General features: G+C 38.1%; 2 protein-coding genes across 4 annotated transcripts; both read right to left on the bottom strand.

Moving 5' to 3' along the window:
* On the bottom strand, nucleotides 1–4,839 carry gpr19 (G protein-coupled receptor 19). 2 transcript variants are annotated; one of them, XM_084710924.1, is made up of 2 exons: nucleotides 4,647–4,839; nucleotides 1–1,871 (listed from the first exon to the last, which is right to left on the bottom strand). In XM_084710924.1, the coding sequence occupies exons 1-2, from the start codon at nucleotides 4,663–4,665 to the stop codon at nucleotides 568–570; spliced, it is 1,323 nt and encodes a 440-aa protein (XP_084567050.1). In that variant the 5' UTR covers nucleotides 4,666–4,839; the 3' UTR covers nucleotides 1–567. The 2 variants fall into 2 exon arrangements, with proteins under 2 accessions (XP_084567050.1, XP_084567051.1); XM_084710925.1 differs by having other exon boundaries at nucleotides 4,652–4,839.
* Nucleotides 4,840–10,253: 5,414 nt separating this feature from the next.
* tbk1 (TANK-binding kinase 1) lies at nucleotides 10,254–22,945 on the bottom strand. Of its 2 annotated transcripts, none has more exons than XM_084710560.1 (21): nucleotides 22,879–22,945; nucleotides 21,203–21,309; nucleotides 20,142–20,282; nucleotides 19,929–20,058; nucleotides 19,617–19,798; nucleotides 18,497–18,657; nucleotides 18,316–18,426; nucleotides 18,056–18,235; nucleotides 17,052–17,248; nucleotides 16,657–16,715; nucleotides 16,072–16,163; nucleotides 15,577–15,678; nucleotides 15,394–15,472; nucleotides 14,710–14,831; nucleotides 14,541–14,617; nucleotides 14,057–14,096; nucleotides 13,491–13,592; nucleotides 13,229–13,325; nucleotides 12,620–12,720; nucleotides 12,065–12,136; nucleotides 10,254–10,542 (listed from the first exon to the last, which is right to left on the bottom strand). In XM_084710560.1, the coding sequence occupies exons 2-21, from the start codon at nucleotides 21,287–21,289 to the stop codon at nucleotides 10,503–10,505; spliced, it is 2,172 nt and encodes a 723-aa protein (XP_084566686.1). In that variant the 5' UTR covers nucleotides 21,290–21,309; nucleotides 22,879–22,945; the 3' UTR covers nucleotides 10,254–10,502. The 2 variants fall into 2 exon arrangements, with proteins under 2 accessions (XP_084566686.1, XP_084566688.1); XM_084710562.1 differs by having other exon boundaries at nucleotides 21,203–21,328; nucleotides 22,879–22,938.
* Between the last annotated feature and the right edge of the window lie 2,401 nt (nucleotides 22,946–25,346).

The following is a 25,346-nucleotide window of genomic DNA, read 5'->3' as shown; positions in this document are numbered from 1 at the left end:
TTAGGCCTCTCTGTGAGCTTTAACATTATTTATCTCAGTTAACCCGAACAAACTGTAGATTTAGGGCTTTGTTAGCTAGCCAACTCACCGTTACTCTTAATGTAGCAAAGCAGATGATGTTAACATTAGGCTAGTAGCCACGACTAATTTTAGCTTCTACCACATACATACTGTGGCAAATCAGATGCATCTACAACAGGTCACTGATAGATGGCCACAGAATATGGTTAGCTAGCTAACAAGCTGACATTATCATAACACAAAATCTGATGCAAAAACAATCCATCAAAACACAGCACAGAAATAAATTATGATTCAAATCTTAAGTATAAAAACAGCTAGCTGCTCACAGCTGCTGGGAGCCTCCAATATGGCTGCCAGAAGGTGTTACATCAGAAAAAAAGCCCTTTATACAAACTGAACACATCTGTGAGCTCTTATCTTGGTTGAATACAGGGTTAGCATGTCCCAGCTAGCTCGCCTGCCAACTTTGACGTTGTGCTGTTGAAGATCAAAGTTTTAAACTAGTTCATTTCATGTGTTCACAGTTCCTGAAACTGTCCAGACTCAGACAAAGGTGTTCGGAGGGTTGGCATTAGTGGGCCAGGCTACCTTCTTTTCCTTCGCCTCTCGGTCAAATGTATCGTAAACGGAGTCCTTGGTGATCGTCTTTGCTTGCACTGGGATGTCCACCACCCCGACGTAGTTCTTTTTGGCCATCCGAGAGCTCGCAGTGATGGTGTACGCATTACTGCGGTAGCATTTCATGGATGACATGCAGAAGGTCTCCCTCATGCCCCGCCTGAAGTTTGCATTGTAGACAGAGTACAGGGTGGGCTTGGACGCCGTGGAGCTGAAGGAGATCCAGGCGATGGCCGTGAAGAACAGCAGCCCCTGTCGACTGGGTCCGTCAGACTCCCTCGGGTGCCACAGCTGGGCGATGAAGAAGGGCGTCCAAGTGAGGAAGAAAACTGAATTGAGCATGAGAAACATCTTGATGGTCTTGACTTTAGTCCGTGGGACGATGTTCATTGTCCGGCGCACCGTGTGGCCATCAGCGCCGATCCTCCAGATGTAGCGGACCACCCGCTGGTAGAATGACATGATCAGCGCCACTGGAACCAAAAAACCCAACAGGAGGTGAACTGCAGCGTAGGCTATACTGCCCCAGCTGTCCGCAAGGAAAAAGTCACAGTGACCGCTGCCTGTAGATGTGGAACCATAGAAGAAGAGGCAGGGTGACACGAAGGCTGCATCAAACAGCCACGAGGCCAGGATCATCTTCTTCGCTTTCTCTCTGGACACCTTGAAACTGAGGGGGTAGACGATTGTATAGAAACGGTCTACAGAGATGGACAGCAGGACATAGACCTGCACTCCTGGGCAGAGGTGCTGCAGGTAGCGGACCACCTTGCAGGCAGCGGTGCTCAGCGGCCATCGTCCCGCGGCGACCTGCAGGAGGATGAAGGGGGCGCAACCCAGGCTCATGAGCAGATCTGCACAGGCCATAGACACCACGAAGTAGTTGGTGGTGGACTGAGTCCGCCGGCTCCGGTGGATGACCAGGCAGACGAGGGCATTTCCCAGGATGGAGACCAACCAGAGAACCCCGAACACCAAGCCCAGGACGGCGACCTCGCCTGAAGTCAGCTCATAGGAGACGGAGGTCCTGTTTGACTGGCCGGAGGACGAGCCCTCGAGGCTGCAGAGGGGAGTAATCGGTGAGGTTGCCAGGACAGTCGAGTTCTCCCTCTCAGAGTAGTTAAATGACATCTGATACGTGAAGGATGGAGAGTAAAGGGAGGGATTGACACCAACGGCGTTCGATGAATGGGCGTACACCATCGCTATACTGCTGCACCAGAGAGGAGCTGTGGACACAAAGAGACACGTCGTTAGTACAGTCAAAGGTGGACTGTCATGACCAGAGACTTTATAGGGCCCTAGACTTAATTATCTGCTGGAACTATTTCTTGACAAACAGCAGTGTATCCTTCCACCCAGGACTTTAATACAGGCTGCATTTAGTGTAGATGGCGAACACAGGTTTTGGTTGTAGCTTCTTACCAAACCTGGCAACCTGCACACAGTCACTGCACTGGTTTGTTTTTCTTTTGGAAGACATTTGTGATACCAGACGGGCTGCTAGTTAAAGGGACGTGGTTGGTTTGTAAGTTTGTTGGTTGGTTGTAGTTACAAGGTTGACTGGTAACGTGGCAGGTTGGGTTGGTTGATCCTTTGCTCAGCTGGTAGGTCTGTTGCTGTGCAGCGAGATGGGAAGGTGGTTGTTAGGTTGGTTGGTATGTAGGTAGTTAAGTGTGTAGTTGGTTAGGTAGTTTGGTTAACTGTTTGGTTTAAATGTTCTCTAAAGCTGAAAGAATCCTGGTGAGGATGTTTTCCCTTTAACTCTAATAAAGACACATTCAGGTCTGATGGGATCGTTTCTAATTAAGAAAGCCAACATGGCCGACAGAAGCAGCAGCACGCCTCAGCGAGCTGTCGAGGACTTTTAATAACGAAGGGGAACATCTGATGAAGACGTGGTTCCACTGCAGAAATCTCATCTGGGAAGATGTATGTTCTCAAGAAACTGAAGTGTTTTAATCTGCTGGAAACAATCAGAGTTGTTTAAAACATGAAATCCATTTTGTTGCACCTTTTTGATAAATGTAACCTCGTCTGACGCCTCTGAGCCTCAGCAGCTGATTCCCAGCCTGTTGCTGCTGGTTGATTTGATTAGTGTTTCACTGGGATCCAGTTCAGAGTCCACAGAGATCTTTCCCTCCTCTGAGGTCACACATTCAGGACGTGAAGAAGCTCACGTGGGAAAATCTTTGTGTTTACGCTGCTGGATTTAACTGAACAACCTGATCTGTCCTGACTGATGATCAGCAGGAGAACCAGAGAAACCAGGCCGACAGGAGAATGATCTCATCATAATAATAATCACAAAACAGCTGATTTATATTCCAAGAACAATAACAGCACATGTACAAAACAAACTGAGCACAATTTAAAGAAGAAAACTTGATTAATCAATTAGTCAATCAATAGAAAATTAATTGGCAGCAATCATTTAAATCATTTTACTGCTTTTCCTTGATTCATATCAACATAAACTGAGTCTCTGTGTTTTTGGACAAAACAAAATGTCTGAAGACGTCACTTTGGACATAATATTGAGAATTAATCAATAATATAAAGGACTTTTAGACACAGCGTTTCTCTAAATGTCTCAAGTTTATAACTTCATCATGTATCTAACAGTGAATCAATTCTCTGTTAAAATGTAAAAATCACTTAAAGGCAACATTTTATGATTAACAGATAAAATAATTGATAATAAAAGTAACAGCTGATTGTTGTCCAAATAAAATCTGTTTTTGGTCAAAGTGACATCAGACGAGACGATAACAGCCTCATGATCACTAACAAACTCACTGAAAGTCACTTTCACTTTAAATAATTCAGATTTAATCAGCAGTAGTGAGTTTTACTTTTGCAGCTCTCCTCATATTTACTTCATCTAAAGGTGCAGTCTGTCAGATTATTGTCAGAAATGTGATAAAATATTCACCAGTATGTTTTCATTGGTTTAAAATCACCTGAAAATAAGAATCAGAACGGACAAACTAAACACCGACTCCAGATACAGACTTCAGAGTGTTTTGTGAATTTTGTGGCCACCGTAGATCCATATTTATTTATTTATTTTATATTTGATCATTCTGACTGAGTTTGAGTCGCTTCTTTGTGCAGTGACTTTCTTTATCGACACATAAAACAGATTTTGTTTGAGTTTTTAATCCTGAGTCTCTCTGGTTACTGAGAACAAGCTGCCTTTGATTTTAATGACAGTATTTGAGTAAATGTAGTTAGTTACATTTTACCAATGCGTCTATTTAAAATGTATTTCTGCAAAGTAACTTAAGCTGTCAGATAAATGTAGTGTAGTTAAAAAAAAAATACAATATTTAGGCTTGAAAAGTATAAATCATTTTTTTATTATTTTGTAATTGTCTGTAAGCAAGTAAAATACTTTAAATTTATACATCAGTGTTGTATTTTATTACTGTTACATGACCCCACTGTACTACAGTACAGACAGTACAGTATATATTATATTTACTAACGGTGTTGTTTGTATTGTTTGTATTGGTTGACTGTGAGCCAATCAGAGGCCTGCAGTCTATAACATCATGTTTACATCCTCACTGTTCTCTTCTTTTAAAAGAAAAAAACAAAGTTCTCTTAAAAACACATGAATCATCTTTTCATCTGCACACAGACTCACTAAACATCAACTAAGACTCTTAAAAACAAAGAAATGCTCCTTTAAATCCACTCTGATCTCAGTAAAGAGTTAAAATCTCCTCATGGAAAAATACTGAGCACCAAAACCTCTGAGTCAATCATTTTCTGTCATTTAAATTTGAATATGAAACAAAATGATGCTGTTTACTGAGCATCACCTCTCTGTACTGAAGGACAGTACTCGAGTACATGTACTTGTACTGTAGTACTCGAGTACCTGCAGGAAAACAACACGTTTTGTTTTCATCTGAGAGGAAAATGTGATTATTTCTATGAGGGAATATTAAAAATACACATTAATATGATTGATAAATAAAACCGATGAATCTTACTGTACATTGTGTTCATCATCGGAGCTCCTCAGCTTCATCTTTAATCCTAAAAACATTTAATCCATCCAACAGAAATCAGAGAAACGAGCCTGAAGCTTCATGTCTCCTCCGGCAGGACAACATGTCTGCTGCTGCTGCTCAGATCATCCACCCAGAGACATGGAGGGATGATGGAGGGACGATGGAGGGACGATGGAGGGACGATGGAGGGACGATGGAGGAGGAACCAATCATCAGAAAATAGAGAGAACAGCAGCTCGTCCTCCTCCACAGGTGATCAAACGTCTCTCAGCTGTTTATTCTCGGGTTAAATATCGGGTTTGATCGGCGGACTCGCCGGTTCAGAGCCGAGCAGCAGCGGGAGACGCTTCATGGTGTTTTTCCGTGATTCAGAGCGGGAGGAGGAAGAGGAGGAGGAGGAGGAGGAGGAAGTCCGTGAAGGCAGCACACATCACCGCTGCTTTATCTGCCTGTCCGTCCACCTGTTGTTTAAACAAACTGTCTCTGTGTCTGTCTGTCTGTCTGTCTGTCTGTCTGTGGTGTCCACAGAGCTGCTGGAGGATGAAGCTGCAGGTGATGAAGAGGAGGATGGATGTTTTCTGACAAACAGGGCCGGACGAAACATTTCTGGGGCCCAAAGCTGAAAGTAAAGGCCCCCCAGAGCCACCGTCCACCTGCTGTATCTGTAAGAACAGTAAGTAAAATTACAGACTAATGATGCTGCTGTACACTGATGAACATTTTCTAATGCTTTATTTATTCATTTTTATTTTATTTTTTTATTCTATTAGTAGGAACGTGTCCCTTCCAATATCCAGGTTGTAATTCAGCGATCATGAGATTCAGCAATTATAGATGCAAAACAGTTTTGAAATTTTGAAAAATGCGTCATCCCCCGCTTGTGCCTCACGTGGACATGGCCCTCTTTTTACTGTCAAAATATTTAATATATAATTTAATTTACAAGTTACAAATTTAGAGAATTATTCCAACCATCAGGAGGAAAGTTATAAATATACAAATGTATTATTTTGACATTTATTCCCATGAACTCTGTAATCTTAGTCAGCACTCCTCTGGCAGCAGAGAGATATCTACCAAATTTAGCATGCTAACAGCTAGCCCCCAGGTTAGTCTGTCTTATAATATGTTTTTGTAAATCAAGAGCTGTTTGCTGCTTTCACTGCTCTCTGAGATTTTTACTGTAGCTTCAGCAAGACTTTGATCTGATTGGTTGAAGTTACTGCGTGTTAGACGTGATAGACAGATGGTTCATCCAGTCACCTGCCAGGTGGTTTTTGAAAGTGCCTGCCCTTTTCCAAACAGTTTCCAAGGACAACTTCTGTTCTGTGGAACAGACCAGCTGGTGTGTCAGGTTAGTTCACAATGTGACTGCTGCAACATTTCATCAACCAATAGGAACGCACAAACGTATGTTTATGTCGTGATATTTTAGCACATGGAGAAGACGATGTGTTGGGTTCTGGTCCCGCCCACTGAGAGGCTGCTGAGTTGGTTCTGTTGTCGTGGTGTGAACACAAACGCTCCACCGGCGCTCAGCTGGTGACATTTTCTGGAAGTAAACCTGAAGGACTGAAAACGTTTTTGTGCCGGGTGACTCTCAGTGGACTGAACGGGCGCCATCTTTGTCCAAGTGGTGTTGCCGTAGGTAGCTATCCAAGATGGCGTCCTGCTCGTGCAGCTGGAACAGATCGTGTTCTGATCAAGTGAAGTCTGAGTTATGTCCTAAAATGGCCACCATACAGATGATAAACATTTTGATTCCACTTACAGTGAAACTGTCTTTTCCTTTTAATCTATCAACTTTTCAGCCTGTTGGTGGCGCTGCAGCCACTTTCAGTTAGTTTTTAATGTTTGATTTCTGCTTCACTCGTCTCCACTGCTGTTTTTATTTTCTGCTAAATAATTTAACATGATAGATTATTATTATTGTTATGTTTAAAATGTGACTGTGGCTGATTTTATTTATGATTTGTGCTGCTGATCAGATCATCTGGTGGATTAATGATTATCAGTTATTGATTCCTGATCATATTTACAGTGTGTCTCGGCCTTCACACTCCTCTCTCTCTCTCTCTGCTCTATAAAAGGAAACGATGGCGTCCATCTACAGTTATTGGTCTGATGCTGACGGGGGTTTGCTGTCGCAGCATGTTGCCATGGCAACCGCAGCAGCAGCAGAGGAGACAGTGATTTTCCAACAGGCCGGTCGCTACGGGAAACCAACAATGGTGCTGATGGTGGGGGGGCAAATAGAGAGAGAGAGAGAGAGAGAGAGAGAGAGAGAGAGAGGATTTTAGTTATAGTCCAGTGTGAGCGAATGAGTGAGTGAGTGAGCGAGTGAGCGAGTGAGTGAGCGAGTGAGCGAGTGAGTGAGTGAGTGAGCGAGCGAGTGAGTGAGTGAGTGAGTGAGTCAGCATCAGTGAGTCAGCATTATTAATCATAAAGATGTCAGAGAGACTTTGATTCATGTTGAAACACTGCAGACGTACGGAGGTTCGTTAACGCCAAGAGGAAAAATGTATTTAAACATTAAAGGTATGAGAGCTTATTAATGCTTTGGGGAGAAAATAAAACAACCAAAAACAAATGAAATATTAAAAATAATCAAACTAAAACTGCTGCTGATGTGATTCAAAGACATTTGTTATCATTACACAACACAGGATTGAACAACAAAATTAAATCTGTAGTTCCTCCATAATAAACAAAAATCCAAATGATTAATGAAATTCAGAATATGGAATGAGATGAAAATATGAAACAAAATAAATAAACACATACACATAAACACTCAGGAAATAATTCTGTAGGTCGTTTTTTGAATTTGCGTGAGGTGCAGCAACAACATGGTGACAATAACTGGTCAAAATCTACTCATAAAAAGTTCAACATCTGGGAAACATCTGTCCATCAGCTGTGAGTCTGAGATCCATGTAAACAGAGTCGTCTGATGATGTTATTAGGATAAAAACTAGAGTTTTATAAATCAGAATTATGATATAGATCATAATTAAATGTTTAATTCAGTCATTCTTTTGTTTAAATAATCAGATTTTCTTTTTATTTGTGATACTTTTGATAAACTGTAACTTCAGCTTTGACTGTTGGATTGTTTTCATGGAAAGTTTTTTTTTTTTTTTAACAGTTCCTGTGTTGGCTGGAAAAGACGACTCCTGATTGGACGAGAGCGAGTGAACCTGCAGACTGAACAACCAGAGAAAAGTAAGAATCTTTATTTAAAGCTCATGTCTGATGAGAAAATAAAAACAAACAATAAAATGATTATGATTCCAAGTCATAATTCTGACGTCTTAAGTTGAGATGCTCTCAAAATTATGACATTATAAGTTTTTTTGTTTTTTTTTAAATGTGTTTATTCATTTTTTATTAGCAGGAATATGAACAAAGAAAAAGAAGAAAAACACAAACAAACACAGTGCATCTTGGGTAATAACAAAAGCCACAGTCATAAAAAGATCAATTTAAAAAAAAAAAAAGTACAAACGTATATATAAATAGAAAAAAACAAAAACGTATCACTTAATTCTGATTTTATTTGACCTTTATGATTAATTTTGACTCTGATGTCAAGTTTGACTCAGTGAGTCAATATTTTCAAATCAAATCTAATATTTTACTTAATGACTTTTGATTTAATGTCTGGATTTAATAATCTCTTAGTTTTGATTTTGTATCTCATAATTTTAATTAGCATTTTTAGCATTTTGCCCTCATGGAGGCTCATTAAAAAAATGAATAAGGAGAAAACTAAAAATTAATGACTGAGATACTGTGTCATTCATTTGGATACACACTCGACTCTTTTGATTTGTTTGTTTATTTACAGTAAACAGATGAACAAACAGCTGCTCGTCAGTCAACCAATAACAAGCTAGGAGACGTTTTTTAAACTTGTATGGAAGCTCATGTGTGTCTGGAAAAAAATAAAACAGAATAACAGAAATAAAAACATTCATAGTAAAAAAAACAAAAGAGATATTAAGTTCTAAAAATGAAATCCTGACTTTTAAAAACAGATTAAATTTTATTATATTTTGAACAAACTGAGCCATGAGGACAGAATTATGTCAAAACTTTCACTTAAAACTTCAAAAAATAAATATTTTAAAGATGTAATGTCAGTTTTGACACAGTGAGTCCAAAATGTTTATTTATCACCGTTACAGTTAATTATTGAATCATTTTTATTTAATAAATCTCATCATTTGACTCCATAAATCAATATTTTGGTAAAAGTCAATTTTAAGTGAACACAGTGTTGAATTCTGCAGAGATTATCAACAGACACGTCGAGTCGTCAGATATTTTTCTTTATTTACAGACAAACAGTCATCGAACATTTTGATGCTGATTATTGACAAAAATAAAACATGAACAAATTCTAAAGAGTCAAAGATGACGATGATGATGATGTTCTGGAGGCGATGAAGAGGTTTTTCCTGCATGTTCTAATAACTGGCCGATGAGAACAGATATGATCATATACAGTCCTGTACGCTGATAGAAGAAACAAATCGATTGATTACTGATCGGCCTTTAAGTACAATAAATAAACATCGAATGTAATCAGCATCGTTCAGTTTAAACCCGTCCCTCGTTTTACTCATAAACAGTAAAGATTATTATTTTAATGGATTATCTGCACAGTTAAAGGGATTTTTAAGGACTTTTAAAACCCTTTAAAATTGACAAAATCAGATGAAAACCACCCAGAACATCTTATTATTAAAGAGAAAAATCTGCCTTTTTTAAATTTATTTGTCAGTTTTAAGGGTTTCAAACCCTTTAATTTAACTTTATAACTTTAATAGAATTAACGGTGCAAATGAAGGGGTGGCTTTAGCTTCTTTTTAACCCCTCAGATACCTTTAAATCCATGCAGAGAACCAGTTACTTCATTTATTACAATCCAGTTCCACTTTGACATAATAATAATAATAATAATCCCTTAAAATACCTTTAATTAATACTTAAATTACCACAAAAACACAACAAACACCTTTAATCTGAATCCAGATGTTCACTAGAAGAAATCCATTAATTTGTCCCTTAATATGAAAAATAAACTAAAACTAATTAAGAGTTATTCTTATTTACACATTGATTTGAAATATTTGACAAATAATTAATGATAAATTAAAGTTTCATTAAGGTTCTGATTATCTTCTGCTACAAATTAAGTTAAATTTTAAGGGATTTTTTTCAGTGTTCAGACTTTAAACTAAATAACATTAAAGGTTCACTTTAATTTGCACCTTAAATGACTTTATTGTTTCAGTTAATGTGCAAACTCAGGTGTTCCTCCAAATTTAATTAATAGTTCAATCTTATTTATGTTATTTGATCCATTTTAAAGGGTTGTGAACCCCTTAAAATTTAATCCACAAAAAACATCTTAAATATATTATTATCCATTAATTAAACCTAAATTTGCAGTAAAGTCCTGAATCCTGAATTTAATCCAAATCTGAGGTGACCTGTTAAGGTATTTAACACCTCAGATTCCCTTAAAAATCCTTTAACCTTAAGAACATCTTAAACTGACCATGAATGGATTTTGTCAACTATAATATAATATAAAGTGTTTTTAAAGGACTTGTGTCTCCTGAACATCTGGACTGAGACGAAGGCGTCTGCTGTGTGTTCAGGGGTAAATTAAGGGATAATTTAAGGTATTTTCACAGCTGAGTGAAGCAGAGAGTCTGAGTTCATATCTGAGGAACGTTTCATACAAAAAGCTTCATGTTACAGTTTCTCAGTATTTACACATAAACACACTGAATATTTACACAAGTGAAGAGACGACGGCGTTCAGCCTCTCAGACCTCCGTCCAGCGTCAGAGTCCCAAATCTGAGGACAAACAGTCACATGATCAGACATCTGAGCCTCCGACAGATACAAAGGTTACGTTTAGCTTAGCTTAGCACGAAGACTGGAAGCAGAGGGAAACTGTTAGCCTGAATCCATCAGAAAACAGACTCTTCGTTTCTACTCGACACGTCAAAATTAGGACGTAAATTTTTTCTTTAATCTGAAACTTTTGTCCTCATTGAATCAATTTTAACATGTTTTACAAATTTTAACTTGAATACGAAAAAATGTATTTATCAGAACTCAAACTCAGATGAAAACCTCTGAATTCACCACGAAAACGAACTCTAAATTTGTACTTTTTTTTAAAGTTATTGATAAATAACTAATATATTCTAATATATTCAAACTTTCATTGATAATGAAAACGGGTTGAAGTGTCGATTCTGATGCCTCCGCCTGCAACAGTTTTCATACAACAGTGACTTTTTGTGTTCCTGCACCTGATTGAAACCATTGATCCATTATAAATCCTATTTGTCCCAGGAGTTTGAGAATTATGGCTCTATTGATCCAGTTAATGAGAAAAGAGCTGTTACCTTTATTACCTAATATTATCCAACAGAGTTATTCAAAAATATGTCAAAGTCAATAATCAGTTCATGTACCTGTTATAGAGTGTTAGCACACAAGATCTGGTGCAAATCCGTCCACCTGTTCAAAAGTTATCGTGCAAACAAAAATCTGTGACGGACGGAAGGACAGACGGACGGAAGGACGGACGGACGGACAACCGGAGAACAGTATACCTCCGACCCGGCACCTTCGACAGGCGGAGGCATAAAAATACAAAAACTTCAACTTGGCCAAACACTTTAAAAGTCATTCTTGAATGTACAATTAAAGAAATAAAGCACTTTTTAAGTATTGGTCAGTTTAAACACCTTAAAACCTGAAAGAAACCTCATTAAAAATGACAATCTATTAATTAATCCATTCTTTATACACTTCATATTTATTAAAAGGCATTTTAAGTTCTTAAATCATGAAGAACAATTAAAAATACCTGAATTACCTTATTTTCTACATTTAAAAAGTAAAAATTCAAACATGGAAATCTATTTTAGAAACAGAAAAATCTGTATCAGTTTCAGTGAACACTATATTTAGAATATTTTCACCTCTTTATCTTTCTGTCAGACAGACTTTTCTGACAGGAAACCACCGTTATATAAGACAAATATCAGTGAATCTGAATTCAACTTTTAAAACACTAAATTCACACAAAAACACAAACACAGTAACAGATGGAGGCAGCAGACCAACACCTGCTGTGTTCTGTCAGATAAAACGACTGATTTCTTCAGTGGAGTTTGGTTTGCAGAGAGACATTTGTCTTCGCTGTCAGATAAATCCATCTGACAGCGAAGTAAAGCAGTGAAAATATTCTGTAACACTGATCAAACTGATATATTCCATCTGGATCCATGCTAACAGTTTCCCCCTGCTTCCAGTGTTTGTGCTAAGCTAAGCTAAGCTATGCTAACCCTGTGTGTCTGACCTCTCTAAGAAGTGGTTGTTCTCTGCGAGTTCTTTGACGACTCCCTCCATCTCCTCCTTCAGCTTCTTCATCCTGAAACAAAACACAGACTCACTCAGTGACACCACGTACTTTTACTTCACTACAAACACCACGTACTTTTACTTCACTACAAACACCACGTACTTTTACTTCACTACATTCATCTGACAGCTTTAGTTTCTTTACTAATTTAATTTTTTACACAAACACATTTAGAGTTTGTAAAATATGATGTTTTATTAAAAATTAAAGTTATAATCTGCAACATTTTACTAAAAAAGACGGCAGTATTCTTATTGTTTTGCTGCTCAGGATGTTTCACCGACCTCAAACGTTGGTATTTAACATCCTGATGCGTTTAGGAACAGCGTGGACAAATCTGACTGACTCTACCTTTAATACTTTTACTAGTAAGAGAGTATTTCTACTGGAATAAATCAGTTGGTAAATGTGACATTCAATATAATTAAAGTAATTATGTGGTTTGTCAGATGTGGTGATGAAGATGATGAAGATGAGGAGTCACGGTCTCACCCGAGCGTCATCTCCACCAGCGTGTTCTGACTCAGGTAGGCCTGAGACTTCATCCCACTGGACACCAGAGGAAGAACCTTCTGAGGCAGCTGTTCCTGCAGCTGGACACACACACACACACACACACACACACACACACACACACACACACACACACACACACACACATTTATTTTGTTTTTTTTTTAAATCTAATTCTGAATAGAAGTTTTTCCTACCAGGGATACTTGAGTTTTTTAATGATATCATATAAAGATGTGCCTGATAATTCAAACTAAAACACAAGTTGAAGTTCCAGGATAACAATTTGAGAACGTTTTACAGAACAACAAACTGGAACACAAACATACTGATGACATTTTTTTTTATATACTTCTTATTTTTCTGTTTCTATTTTTCTTACAGTCGATCTTATTCTAGAAAAGAGAAATTATAATGATCGAGTTTATCTCTGGAGATCAACTTCTGATTCTGATAAATCATTTCAGGCTTTTTGTCAAGTGTTGAACAATAAAATAAACTTTTTTTTTACTCTCTCAGGTTTGATGTGAAGCTCAGTCTGTGGTCACCTGACCTGACGTTGTACAGGTGTGTGTGTGTGTAGTTTACCTTGATGGCTCTCTCCATCAGCATGGTGACCTCCTTCTCGATGCTGATCAGCTGACCTGACAGACCGAGCAGCTGCTTCCTCACGTGATGAACCTTCCTGAAAACACACAAAGAGAACACAACGCTTCAACACACTGTTGACTCTTCACTCTGTTGCTAAGCAACAGAGAGACTGGGCCCACTTCCTGTGTGTGTCTGTATGTATGTGTGTGTGTGTGTGTGTGTGTGTGTGTGTGTGTGTGTGTGTGTGCAGATGAGTTACCTCATCCACTCCTCACTCTTGGAGATGAAGAGACGATATTTCATGGCGCACTCCTCCGTGAACAGAGATCGAGCTTTACTGGCATGAAGGACCAACTTCTGTCTGTCAGAGTAACACACACACACACACACACACACACACACACACAGGTTAGGACACAAAATAAAACACACTGGTGGAGTTCAGACAGAATAACAACACTGTTGTTCTGCCCTCTGCAGGCAGAGAAGAGTAACTACACCTGAAGAAAACAACTAAAACAGAAAAGTTGAAATCACTCCACTTTGTTATTTTTGTACTTTCATCTCCATAGAAACAACACAGTCACACTGCAGATGTACTGCAGCATCACCACCAACATGTGTTCTATCTATCTATATTAATAATAGTATTAACAAAGACTGATCTTTAGCTGCAACTGTGCAGAAGTGTGGGCTTTAAACACAGTGGAAAGACGTGTAAAAACTCTGCAGCATTCAAATATTTATTTAGAATTTGAACAGCAGTGTTATAACTGATGCTTCAAACTATTCAGGAAAAAAAATCACTCTAAATTGTGAACTTACTTGTCAAATTTGTGGATCTGTTCTTCGTTGTACGGCAGACCTGAAGACAGAAAGTAAAATAAGCACAAGGAGCAGAGAAATAAAACAAAAACTGTTTAAATTAAATAAATAATTCAAATAAATTAGAAAAATGGCAATCAACAGCTCTTACACATTATATATACTACACAACCTGAGACGTGTGTTCAACTATCATCTTGGCTTTTGACTTCTTGATTCAACCATTTTATTTTATTTTTAGGAGCCTAAAGAAGTAAAATCCACCCATAATTCACTTGAAACAGTGCCGCGAAGCAGACATGTTCGTTTCAGGTTCCTGTCTTTAGTTAATGTTAGCATGCTAACATCCTAAACTAAAATGGTAGCATGCTTCTAGCTAACTTTTTTACAGCTAACTAGCTTTAGCCTAGCATTAGCATGTTGTGTGTGTGTGTGTGTGTGTGTGTGTGTGTGTGTGTGTGTGTGTGTGTGTGTGTGGACTCACGTCTCTCTGCTTTGTCCTTCTTAAACTGTTGGTAGATGGCTGTGATGGCGTCCAGCAGCACTTTGATTTTCTCCACGCTGCGGAGAGACGTGCTCACCGTCACACATCTGACATACTGGATCCTACATGTGCTACATGTTACTGTATGTAAACACTGAGAGAGACTTACTTCCTGTCCTCAGGGTGTGTCCCCACTTGTTGTGTCCACACATCGGTCAGCAGACCTCCTGGGAGGAACTTACTCTTGATGTCCTGTGTTGTTCGTTCAATCGGCTCCAGAGAGCTTGAGATCTGCACACACACCAGGATGGAACAGAAGAACACTCATAAACAACCAGAAACTCAACAACACCTACTAATGCCAGCAACAAACCCAAACAGCTTGACAACCACAAAGTAAACATATATCGATGCCTTAGCAACCACCTACTAACGCCTTAGCAACTAACCCGAACAGCCTGACAAACACCTGCTAACACCTTAGCAACCACCTACAAAAGCCTTAGCAACCACCTACTAAGGCCTTAGCAACCACCTGCTAATGCCTTAGTAACCACCTACTAAGGCCTTAGTAACCACATACTAAAGCCTTAGCAACCATCTACTGAGACCTTAGCAACCACATACTAAAGCCTTAGCAACCATCTACTAAGGCCTTAGCAACCACGTACTAAGGCCTTAGCAACCACGTACTAAGGCCTTAGCAACTAACCCAAACAGCTTGACAACCACATAATAACAACACCGCTCGCTCCATAAGAAAACAATGGGACAACCAGCATGAAGCGTTTTTACCGCTGGTCATGTGTTCGGGCCTTTAATGGAAAAAAAACTAAATTAAGCGATGACTCACTCTGAGGACTTTCTTGTGCATGTCTGAGATCTCGTCGTACTCTGATGACAGCATGTTGGCCTGCATCAACACCTCAAACCTGCAGGACACAGGAGGTCATGAGGTCATCTGACACAGGAAACTGTCAATAAAGTAAACATGTTAGTGTGTGTCCATATTTGTTCTTGTGTGTTTGTGACTCACAGTTGTTCAGTCCTCTCCAGGATCTGTGTGCAGTAGTTACACAGATGGAAAACCTCTGACTTCTTGTGCAGAATCTCACTGTAGTCCTCCTTCATCAGCTCACTGGATAAATAAAAAGAGATCATCATCAACAAACACATCATGTGGTTCATTTTGTCTTTTAAATACCTTCATTTGTGTGTTTAACATTTGTCATTTAAAGACCTTTTAATAAAAATTCATAACATTTTGGACCATGGACGCAGCAAGTTTCTCTTGAATGCTTTTTAGTTTTCTTTGGATTTTTTTTCTATACGGGCAGCGAAACAGGATTATTTTTCTAAATATTCTCATCCACTGTTTATAAATGAGGACGGCAGCAAACAGGAAGTGAGCTAAATCTAAACAGGTCTGTTCGCCTGCAGAATTATCTGAGTCCGGAGAAATCAAAAGAGACGTCCAAGCAGCCGTTTTATGTTTGACAAACCACAAACACAGATTCTGATGTGAACTCACATTAAACCTCGAACTCCTTTTCTCACCAGCTCCTGATAAACCAGGAGAGACTCGGACGTTTTCCACAAATGTCCGACGTCACCTGCAAAAGTCTGAAACAACAACAACAAAAACAACAACAGGACTGTCAGTGAGAGTATTTAGCCATGAATGAATAAAACATAAAACAGGGTTTCTGCAGGTTTCAACATTTTAAATTTGGTGTGATGCTCCTTTTCTGCTCAGTTCATGTTTCAACAGGGACAGAAACAGATTTAGTTACAAACTCAACACCGAATCAAATGAGCTCAGTTTTATTTTGTAGTTGTTAAAATGTGATCATTTTTCCCTACAACACGTTTAAAAGTGACACTGAAAAATGCAACTTAAAACATAAAATACTGATAAATTGATATAAAATAATCAATTTTAAAAACATGAAAAAAAATCCTCTTTAGGATATTTTAAGACATTTTAATTGATGCTGTCACGTCCAAACGTGAAAACAGGTGGAGCATTTGGACCTATTTTTTAACTAGCGATCAATCTGCCAATAATTTTTCCACTAATCGATTAGTTGGTCCATAAAACGTGAGAAAATGGTACCTTTGCGTAGCTGGCGTCCAGGTCGAGGTCGTAGCGAGGCTGAACTTTAGGAGGACTGGCTGTGAAGACAAAAATAAATTAAATTAAAACGACAGAAAACCAAAAAACAAAAGTATAAAAAAAAAAAACAGATGTTCACTGCAGGTTTAAGAACCCGAACCATAAACTGCTGACTGGACAAAAAAAAACTCAGGAAACTATTGAACTTTTTAAATAACTAAATATTTCTGCAAAAAATAATAAAATTACAGCTGAATCGTTGATAGTAAGTCAAATCAATAGAGTATCAATAAGTCTTGGTATCGATAAGCACTTTCAGTATTGATGTCTATAAAGTCCAGATTTATGACACTTTAGATTTTCCAGGAGTAAAAGAGAAACAGGAAGTGACGTACGGTCTTCAAAGATGAGTCCCACGGTGGCGACGGACTCGCGGCTGACGAGCATGATGGGATTGTCTCTGGAGGTTTTGGGGAAGGTCTTGGCCTGGCGGTTGGGGTCCAGGACGAGGCGGCGGCCCTCGTACAGCAGCTCCTGGTTGTGCAGAGGGATGCTGCTCCTGCGGGACAACAGCTCCTGGAACAGCGCCGCCCTGAGGACACACGAAGAACAGCAGCTTTAAGACACACAAACAAGTTTACGTCCGGGGACAAGAGACATAAAGGACTGGTTCTATCCAGACCAAGCCTGTCTTTGACCCAGTGCATGCTGGGAAAGACAAGACCCCCCTACTGCCTCCTGAAAAGAATTAAGTAAAGAAAAGTGGAGGTGTAGGTATCGAGTTTCTTGGTAGATTGTCCAATTAGTGAAACTAATGTTTTCAAAATAAAGCTGTAATATTTTCAGAATAAAGTTGTAACACTGAGGATAAAGGTGTAATATTTTCAAAATAAAGCTGTAATATTTTCAGAATAAAGTTGTAACACTCTGAGGATAAAGGTGTAATATTTTCAAAATAAAGCTGTAATATTTTCAGAATAAAGTTGTAACACTGAGGATAAAGGTGTAATATTTTCAGAATAAAGTTGTAACACTCTGAGGATAAAGGTGTAATATTTTCAAAATAAAGCTGTAATATTTTCAGAGTAAAGTTGTAATGTTTTCCAAATAAAGTCAAAAAGTTTTCAGAATAAAGTTGTAATACTTTCAGAATTAAGTCATAATAAAGTCTGTAGATTTTATCAATATCATCAGATATTTTAAAACTGAAATGAAATGAACCCGTTTGTCTGATGAGTCACATGACCAGACGTTTTGAAACAGTGGAGTTTTTGGAAGATTTCTACATCCTTCAAACCGAAGACTCTCTTTCCTGTCCCTCATGGACAGGAAGCGACTTTAAATCCAGAGGGGGAGAGACGACATGTCTTTCTGCTGACATCATGACTTCCTGTCTTACGTGTTGTACTCGTGGATGTAGACGTGGTGCAGCGTCGCCTGCTGCAGGCTGAACACGTAGACGACGGTCCGGTGCAGGATGTCGTTGGTCTCGGCGAAGAACTGGTCGAAGCCCCAACACTTCTCCTGATCGGCCTCCAGGATGTTGGCGAGGACGGGAGTCAGGAGGCTCTGAAGACCTCTGAAACATGACACCCATTAGTTTTTATTCTCAGTCGGAGTATTTCTGAATCACAGAACCTGATCAAAGTGTCGTCTTACTTGGACAGACTGCAGGACACCGGCATCTCCGTGCTCCACTCGATCTTCCCGTTCTCACACTTCTGATGGCCGGAGATCGTCCCGGACGGTTTCTCTGTGATGATTTTATACCTGAGACAGACAAACAGCTCAGTCAGTTTCATGTTTTCGTGTTTAATTCTTCTCTTGAAGCTTCTCTTACATGACTTCTTTGTTCCTGCGTGGTCCTTCAAACGGTCTGAACGGGAGGCTGCCGGTGGCGGCGTGGTAGAACGTGACCCCGATGCTCCACAGGTCCACCGTGGCGCCATATTTCTTCTGGTGGTCTTTTCTCAGCACGGCTCGCTCGTACATGTCAGGATGCTGCGCAGGAGACACATGAAGAAGAGTTCAACAGGAAGTTAAAGACGTCACCATGGACTTCTGGGAATCTATGATGGACTTTTTCACTGTTTTCTGACTGATCAAAAATGATGAGTTTAATGGTTTGTTAGTCATCACATCTGGAATTAATCCAGTCTGGTCCAGTTTGGTGATGAACAGTAGAGTGTTTAGACATGCTAACGTTGCTAATAATGATGAAGCTTCTGTGCTCTTAACTTGTGAAGGCAAACAGCAGGAAGTTCACACGTTTGTTACTCTTTTTTAAGCTAACGCTGCTTATTTTAAATGCTAACCTTACTTCTTAATGCTAATGTTACTGTTTTACATTCATTTTTTATGCTAATCATACGTTTTTATGCCAACATTACCATTTTAAATGTTGTACTCAGTTTTTAAAATCTTAGCCTTACTATTTTTTTTTGCTAATATTCAGTTTTACATGCAAACCTTGCCTTTTTATGCTAATATTACTTACTTAGCCTTACTTTCTTATGCTAACATCATTTTGTTATATTCATGTTCCTTTTTTAAGCTAATGTTGTTGTTTAAAATGCTAACTTTACTTTCTTTTAGGCTTTTAAATGCTAAGCTTTTCCGTCAACCTTTGAGTTCAGACTTTCAGAACAACCACAAACACTTCTGATTTCTGACATCGTTCTCTTCCAGTTCTGACTGTCCACCACGAGACGAGACATTTCAGTTGAGGAGTTGATCCAAAAGTCAGAAATCTTGACTTTCAACAAACTGGTTACTTAAAAATTATGAAGGACTTAACACCCAAACTTAGAGATGAATTTCTCAACATCTCTTTCTAGTGTTTTAATTCTCACCAGGTGTTTAATTCTCACCAGGTGTTTAATTCTCACCAGGTGTTTAATTCTCACCAGGTGTTTAATTCTCACCAGGTATTTAATTCTCACCAGGTGTTTAATTCTCACCAGGTATTCCTCGGTTCCGTACAGAGACACAAACTGCTCGTCGTCCTCCAGCTCTCTGGCTGCTCCGAAGTCTGTCAGTTTGTAGACGGAGCGTCCGTCCTCTCCGATCACACGCATGATGTTTCCTGGTTTGATGTCTCGGTGAACGATACCGTACTCTCTCAGGTGGTTCATACCTGCCACTGAACAGCCAATCAGAGAACACCTCAGGGTCAGGTAAGTCCTAAATATTTCTCTGACAGCAGCTTAGTGACAAAGTTAGAAGACGAAAACTCAAAATTTCAGTTTTCAGATGATCAAACTGTCCCTCACCCACATCGTGCAGAACTATGAGGAACTCGTCCTCAGGAAGTCCGTAAGCGTTGGACGACTCCTCTAAGACTGTGTAGAGACTCCCACAGGGACAATACTCCATGACCAGGACCTTGTGACGGGTGTTTGACTGAGATGAAGAAGAAGAGGAGGTCAGAAACACGTTTATTGTTTTTATTGTCCCAGTAATAATAAAAACACACAGTTCCTGACCTCTTCCTCCACGGCGAAGAGTTTGACGATGTTCTTGTGGTTCAGTTTCTTCAGAACCTCAAACTCTCTCATCTGGACGTCCAGCGGCCTCAAAAAACTCAGGTTGTTGAAGACTTTGACTGCGTACAAGTCGCCAGTTTTCTATAAATACATCCAAAAACACGCGTTACACACAGATTATATTTATAAATGTGGAGCTTGATTTGGAAGATTTCATCACAAAAATGATCTAATATGAATTTATACAACACAAACAAAGACATGCATCATTTTCTCAGGTTTACTGAGGACATGGAGACTTTAGACTTTTCTGAGCAGATCAGACATCAGATCCTGAAGTCAAACAGATGATCAGGTTCAGGCGGATCCTCCTCACACTTTAATAAAGATTCAGGTCTAAAGTTTTGGGAAACTCCCGCTCGGCGCACCGTTCGTCCTGAAGGGGTTTTTGGATCGACTATGAAGACAGCGTGGCGTGTGACGCGTGAGCGGAGAACAAACATCTGATCTGAGCTGCAGATCTTTGAAGTTTCATCTGCAAACAGCAGAAACACTCCTCTTCTTCCTCTTTTTTAATTCCTCCAAATGTGAACAGAATCTGTCTGTTCAGATGACTCTGCTTCCTCCTGTCCTCTGCTCCGTGACACGGAAATAAACCGAGGACCTGCGTATATTATATACATACATGTATGTATAAAAAAAGGTTTACCATTTTTAAAATGTTAATAAAGTTTTCAAATATCCTGTTTTGTCAGACCGACTGTCCAAAAGACAAAAGCTCCAGAGGCGAGTTTATGATCAGAAAAGTTTTTAACAAAACGTAAAGACTGACATTTTCAGAAGCAGAGCTGCAACAAGGAATCGATTATTAAAGCAACAGGCAACTATTTTGATAATTGATTAATCAGTTTGAGTTATTTTATTTTAAGATTCTCTGATTTCAGCTTCTTAACTGTGAATATTTTCTGCTTTCTTTACTCCTCTCTGACAGTAAATCTTTGTGGACAAAATAAGACACCTGATTGGCTCTGATTGGCTGCAGACTGTCGGTCGGTTCGTACCTTGTGTCGGCCGCGGTAAACGTTGGCGGTGGCCCCCTGACCCAGCAGGTCTGAGATCAGCCACAGGTAGTTGGTGGTGCTCTGCATCCTGACGGCTGCAAGTGATCCTGCAAACAAAAGAAACAGCTGATCGATAAACCAGCAACCGATCGACACGATCAATATACCAGCAGCCAGGAAGAGAACACTTTCAAACACACAGGTTTTGTTTTAAACTTAACTTACATCTAAAATCTCAACATACAATTTAAATATAATCACCAGAAGAATTAAGCCAAAATTAAACTCTAAACAAACAAACATGACTCACATGTTACAAATAATCTCATGAAATAAATAAAACAAATAATCAAATAAAACAGAAATACATATGTAAACATAATTTTGTTTGTTTTTATATATTACATATGACTTACGTTTTTATTTATATTGACTATATTATGTATGTATATTAAATAACCTAATAAAATAAATATAATGACAAGATATATAACTTATCATAATTATATAAATTCATACATTATATACCTTTTTGTTAGTTTTATTTTATATAATTGTTTTAAGATGAACATCTTTACACAGTTTTTTGTTTGTCAGATTAACTCTATTATGTGTTTTTTGTTTCATTATTTTTTTGTTTCTTAGTTTATTTATGTGACAGTAACAACAGTGATGAATCTGTATATATAAAAAATACTGTGATAAAATAAATACAGTGAATAGGATCAAGTAAATATGACTTAAAATAAAATTATATGAAAATATATAGATAATACAATTATAGAAATTAAATCAATATAAGATAAAAAACGTATGTTCCAAAAAAGAGAAATATGTGTGTCAGTGTCATTTTATTATATTTTTCTAAGTTTATTTTTATATAATTGCGTTAAATGACACATCTTTATATACTTTTTGTTTTGAGTGACATTTACTTTATTTTTTAGTTTGGTAGTTTTTGTTACATTATTTTAGTTTTTTTATTTCCTCTTACAAAAATGTATGTCGAAGCGCAGCAGCAACAGTGATGATTTAGAGGTAAAGATTATAATAAAGAAGTCAAAATAAATCGAATTAAATTAAAATAAAGTTTATATTTCGCCGTCTGTCCGTCAGTCACTACGTCACTGCGTAACGTGACGTTTCACTGTGTCGGTGGGAAATTCCCGTTTTCAGGCCTGAAACAACAGAAACCTGCAGAGAAATAACAGACGGTGACACAGCAGATTATTAAAGTCAGAAGTGATGAATGTGAAGCTGCTGTTCGTGTTTATCAGGACGGACATCATTAAATATTAAAAACGGCTTTAAATATGTTCCGCCAACACAGCTTCGATAATAAAACCAGCTGTCAGCTCTTAAATGAGCACAAACAGCAGACCTGGGACTTCAAACAGCCCCTAAATGTCTCATTAACGTCAGTAAACGTGTCAGTTGGTGTCTCAGTTTCTTTCTTCTCATATTTTCACTTTCTATCGGCCGACATGTCTCACATATCGGAACTGAACACGGTGATTTAAACCTGCGTCGTGCTAACAAGCTAACCGTCTAAAGTGCGTCAGAGCGGCGGCTCCGGTAGCTAACACGTTCAACTACCAACCGGTGACAGTGAATAAAGTCTCACTGCGAGTTTTATTGCATTAAATTCATCATATTTATTTTGTTTATTTCCTCACCCTTCTCTCTGCGGCCGAGTCCTCTTCTTCCGCTGTGCCCTGATCATGTGACGGGGCGGTCCAATCAGCGCACAGAGTCAAGAAAAGGGTCGTGTGTGAGAGTTACCATAATACTCAGAATAGCAGCGGGTGGCAAAAAATATGCACCGCCTCATCACTTCTGAACTGAATCAAAAAATAACTCCGGACGAGCTGTGTTTCTTTTTCTGCCGGAGTCACATCATCTGTCGGTGAAGTCACAGTTTGTGTTGCTGTGGAAACAAGAGATAAATTTGCCCACCTGTTTTCACTTCTGGCTGTCATCCGTTATTACGGTAACGATAGACACGAATGTGAAATTTTTCAGGAAATCAAAATCCTCCTGGAACCAACAGGCCCACTTATATAACACTGATGATAACACAGTTCTATACACATAAATGTAGATATTTAACGATTATTGTTTAAAAGTTTTCAGATTTTTAAATAAGATAAACATTTAAATCAAATTAAACAAACAAAAGAGGAAAACTTCCTCAAGATAATGCAAACAGCATATATTGTTCTCCTTTTCCCATTTACTATAAATTTTGTTCTTATCGTAGTGTTTTGTGTAATGGATTTATTTTTTCTTAATTTGCATTTTGTATATGACTTATTTTTAGATTTAGGTTAAATTTAATAGTTTAATATTCTGATTTGATTTTTAGATTTTGCAATTCAAGTTATTTTTCAGACAAATTCTCATTTGTAAAACCATGATTTAGTATTTATTGCAAATTTCACATTAAGTCTTGTAAATTAGTGACTTAAAAATGTTTCATCTAATAATAAAATATTAAAGATGTAGAAGTTACTTTTATAAATCTTCATGTAAATGATAACAGCAGCAGTTGTTCAGATATTTGTATGTTTGTAAAAAGTTGATTATAAAAGTTATATAACATGATAAAAACACATGAATGAGCACACAGACACTGAGTTTAAAAGTTCACTCACTTTATATTTAACAAAAAGGAAAAAAAAAATCAGCATTTCATGAGTTACAACAGCTTATGGTGGCAGCTGATGGGCTGTACAGGTCCATCTGATACTCTGGTTTACAGGTAAAGCAGTCATCGTAAAAAAACGGAGAGTTAGTGGAAATCAAACGAACACGACGAACCAAATGTTGGTCATCATCATCTCCACAAACGTCCTCGTAAAAGCACCATGAGAGCAAAACGGATCATGAAGGACAACATTTCAAAATAAAAAAGAAAAGAAAACGACGACACAAACTTCTGTTTTCCTGTCGAACCTCCGAGAAAAAACCTGGAGACAAAAGTGCTTTTTTTTCTTTAAAAGAAAAAAGAAAATGACTTTTTCAATCTTTTTACATTTCTACTTTCTTTGACCCTTTTTCAACCACGTTCGTCACGATCTGTACAAAGTGTCCACGTTTGAGTCGAAGCTCCGCCTCCTTTCAGAGGAGGTCGTTTTACTGACGACACGTTCACATTTAATTAAGTTTGATTTGTCTCGTTTCTGTCTGAAGTCTGAAGAGTCGGGAGGAAAATCATTCTCTCAGTGTAAAAAGCTCAGGTATCAAATGAAATACTGGTTTGAACCAAGTCGTAACAGTCAACATCCAATGAGTTTTCTTCGTCTCCTTTTGTTCTGGTTTTCGTAGAAAAACATGTTTATAAGCGTTAAAATTAAGTTACTGAAGAACATTTTGATACCAAAAATAAGAAAAACATATTCAGATTGAAAAATAAGATATCAAGAACATTTTGGTACCAAAAATAAGAAAAAAGAGTTTAGAGTTTTTTTTATCAGTTAAATATTGAAGAACATTTTGGTATCAAAAGTCAGGTATTTCATAAAGATTAGTGATAAAAATTTAAACCGATACCCGGCACTACCAAACAGTAAATATTTTGCTTGTTTCATTCCTTTAATTCAGTAATTTAGACCCTCAGAACTTATTTTGTTCCCTTGGATTTCTCGGTTCCTTTATTAAATTGTATTAATTTGTACTCTTAAAATTGTCCTCAAATGATTTTGATTCCATTCGACCTTTTAGATTTATGATTAGATCAATGAAATACATGAATTTAGTCTTAGCAGAATGTTTTCGACACGTTTGATCTTCCATACAACAGATTTTACAGGATAACTGATGAACAGATGATGCTCAGAGGAGGAGAGAACATAAATTAACTTTTATAAAAACTACAAATGATTGATCCAAGGGAGGAAACGAGGTAAACTGAAGGTTTGTTTCATTAAAGCACACTGAGGGAGAGATTCACAAAAAAAAAAAAAAATCTCCAACTCTGACCAGACGATAAAATCTGATAATTAAAGTCTGAACTCTCCTCTTCAACAGGTCAGTCGTCTTTTTTGGACTTTTTCAAAAACACAAACCAAACGTCCTCCGTTACACAACTTTCGTCCAGCTGCACGACAAACTACCGAGTTTTTGTACCAGAAATCATCTAAAA

Source organism: Lutjanus erythropterus, chromosome 22 (assembly GCF_056507025.1).
Source record: "Lutjanus erythropterus isolate fLutEry1 chromosome 22, fLutEry1.hap2, whole genome shotgun sequence".
NCBI lineage: Eukaryota > Metazoa > Chordata > Actinopteri > Lutjaniformes > Lutjanidae > Lutjanus > Lutjanus erythropterus.
This window is presented reverse-complemented; position numbering and strand designations above follow the sequence as displayed.

Excerpts from the sequence above, each read along its gene's own strand:
- tbk1 (XM_084710560.1), bottom strand. The coding sequence starts at position 21,289 with ATGCAGAGCACCACCAACTACCTGTGGCTGATCTCAGACCTGCTGGGT. Across the intron at positions 14,097-14,540 it reads GAAGGACAAAGCAGAGAGAC|GTCTGCCGTACAACGAAGAA; the intron begins GTGAGTCCACAC and ends TTCTGTCTTCAG. Across the intron at positions 12,137-12,619 it reads CTGGTGGAGATGACGCTCGG|GATGAAGAAGCTGAAGGAGG; the intron begins GTGAGACCGTGA and ends GTTTTGTTTCAG.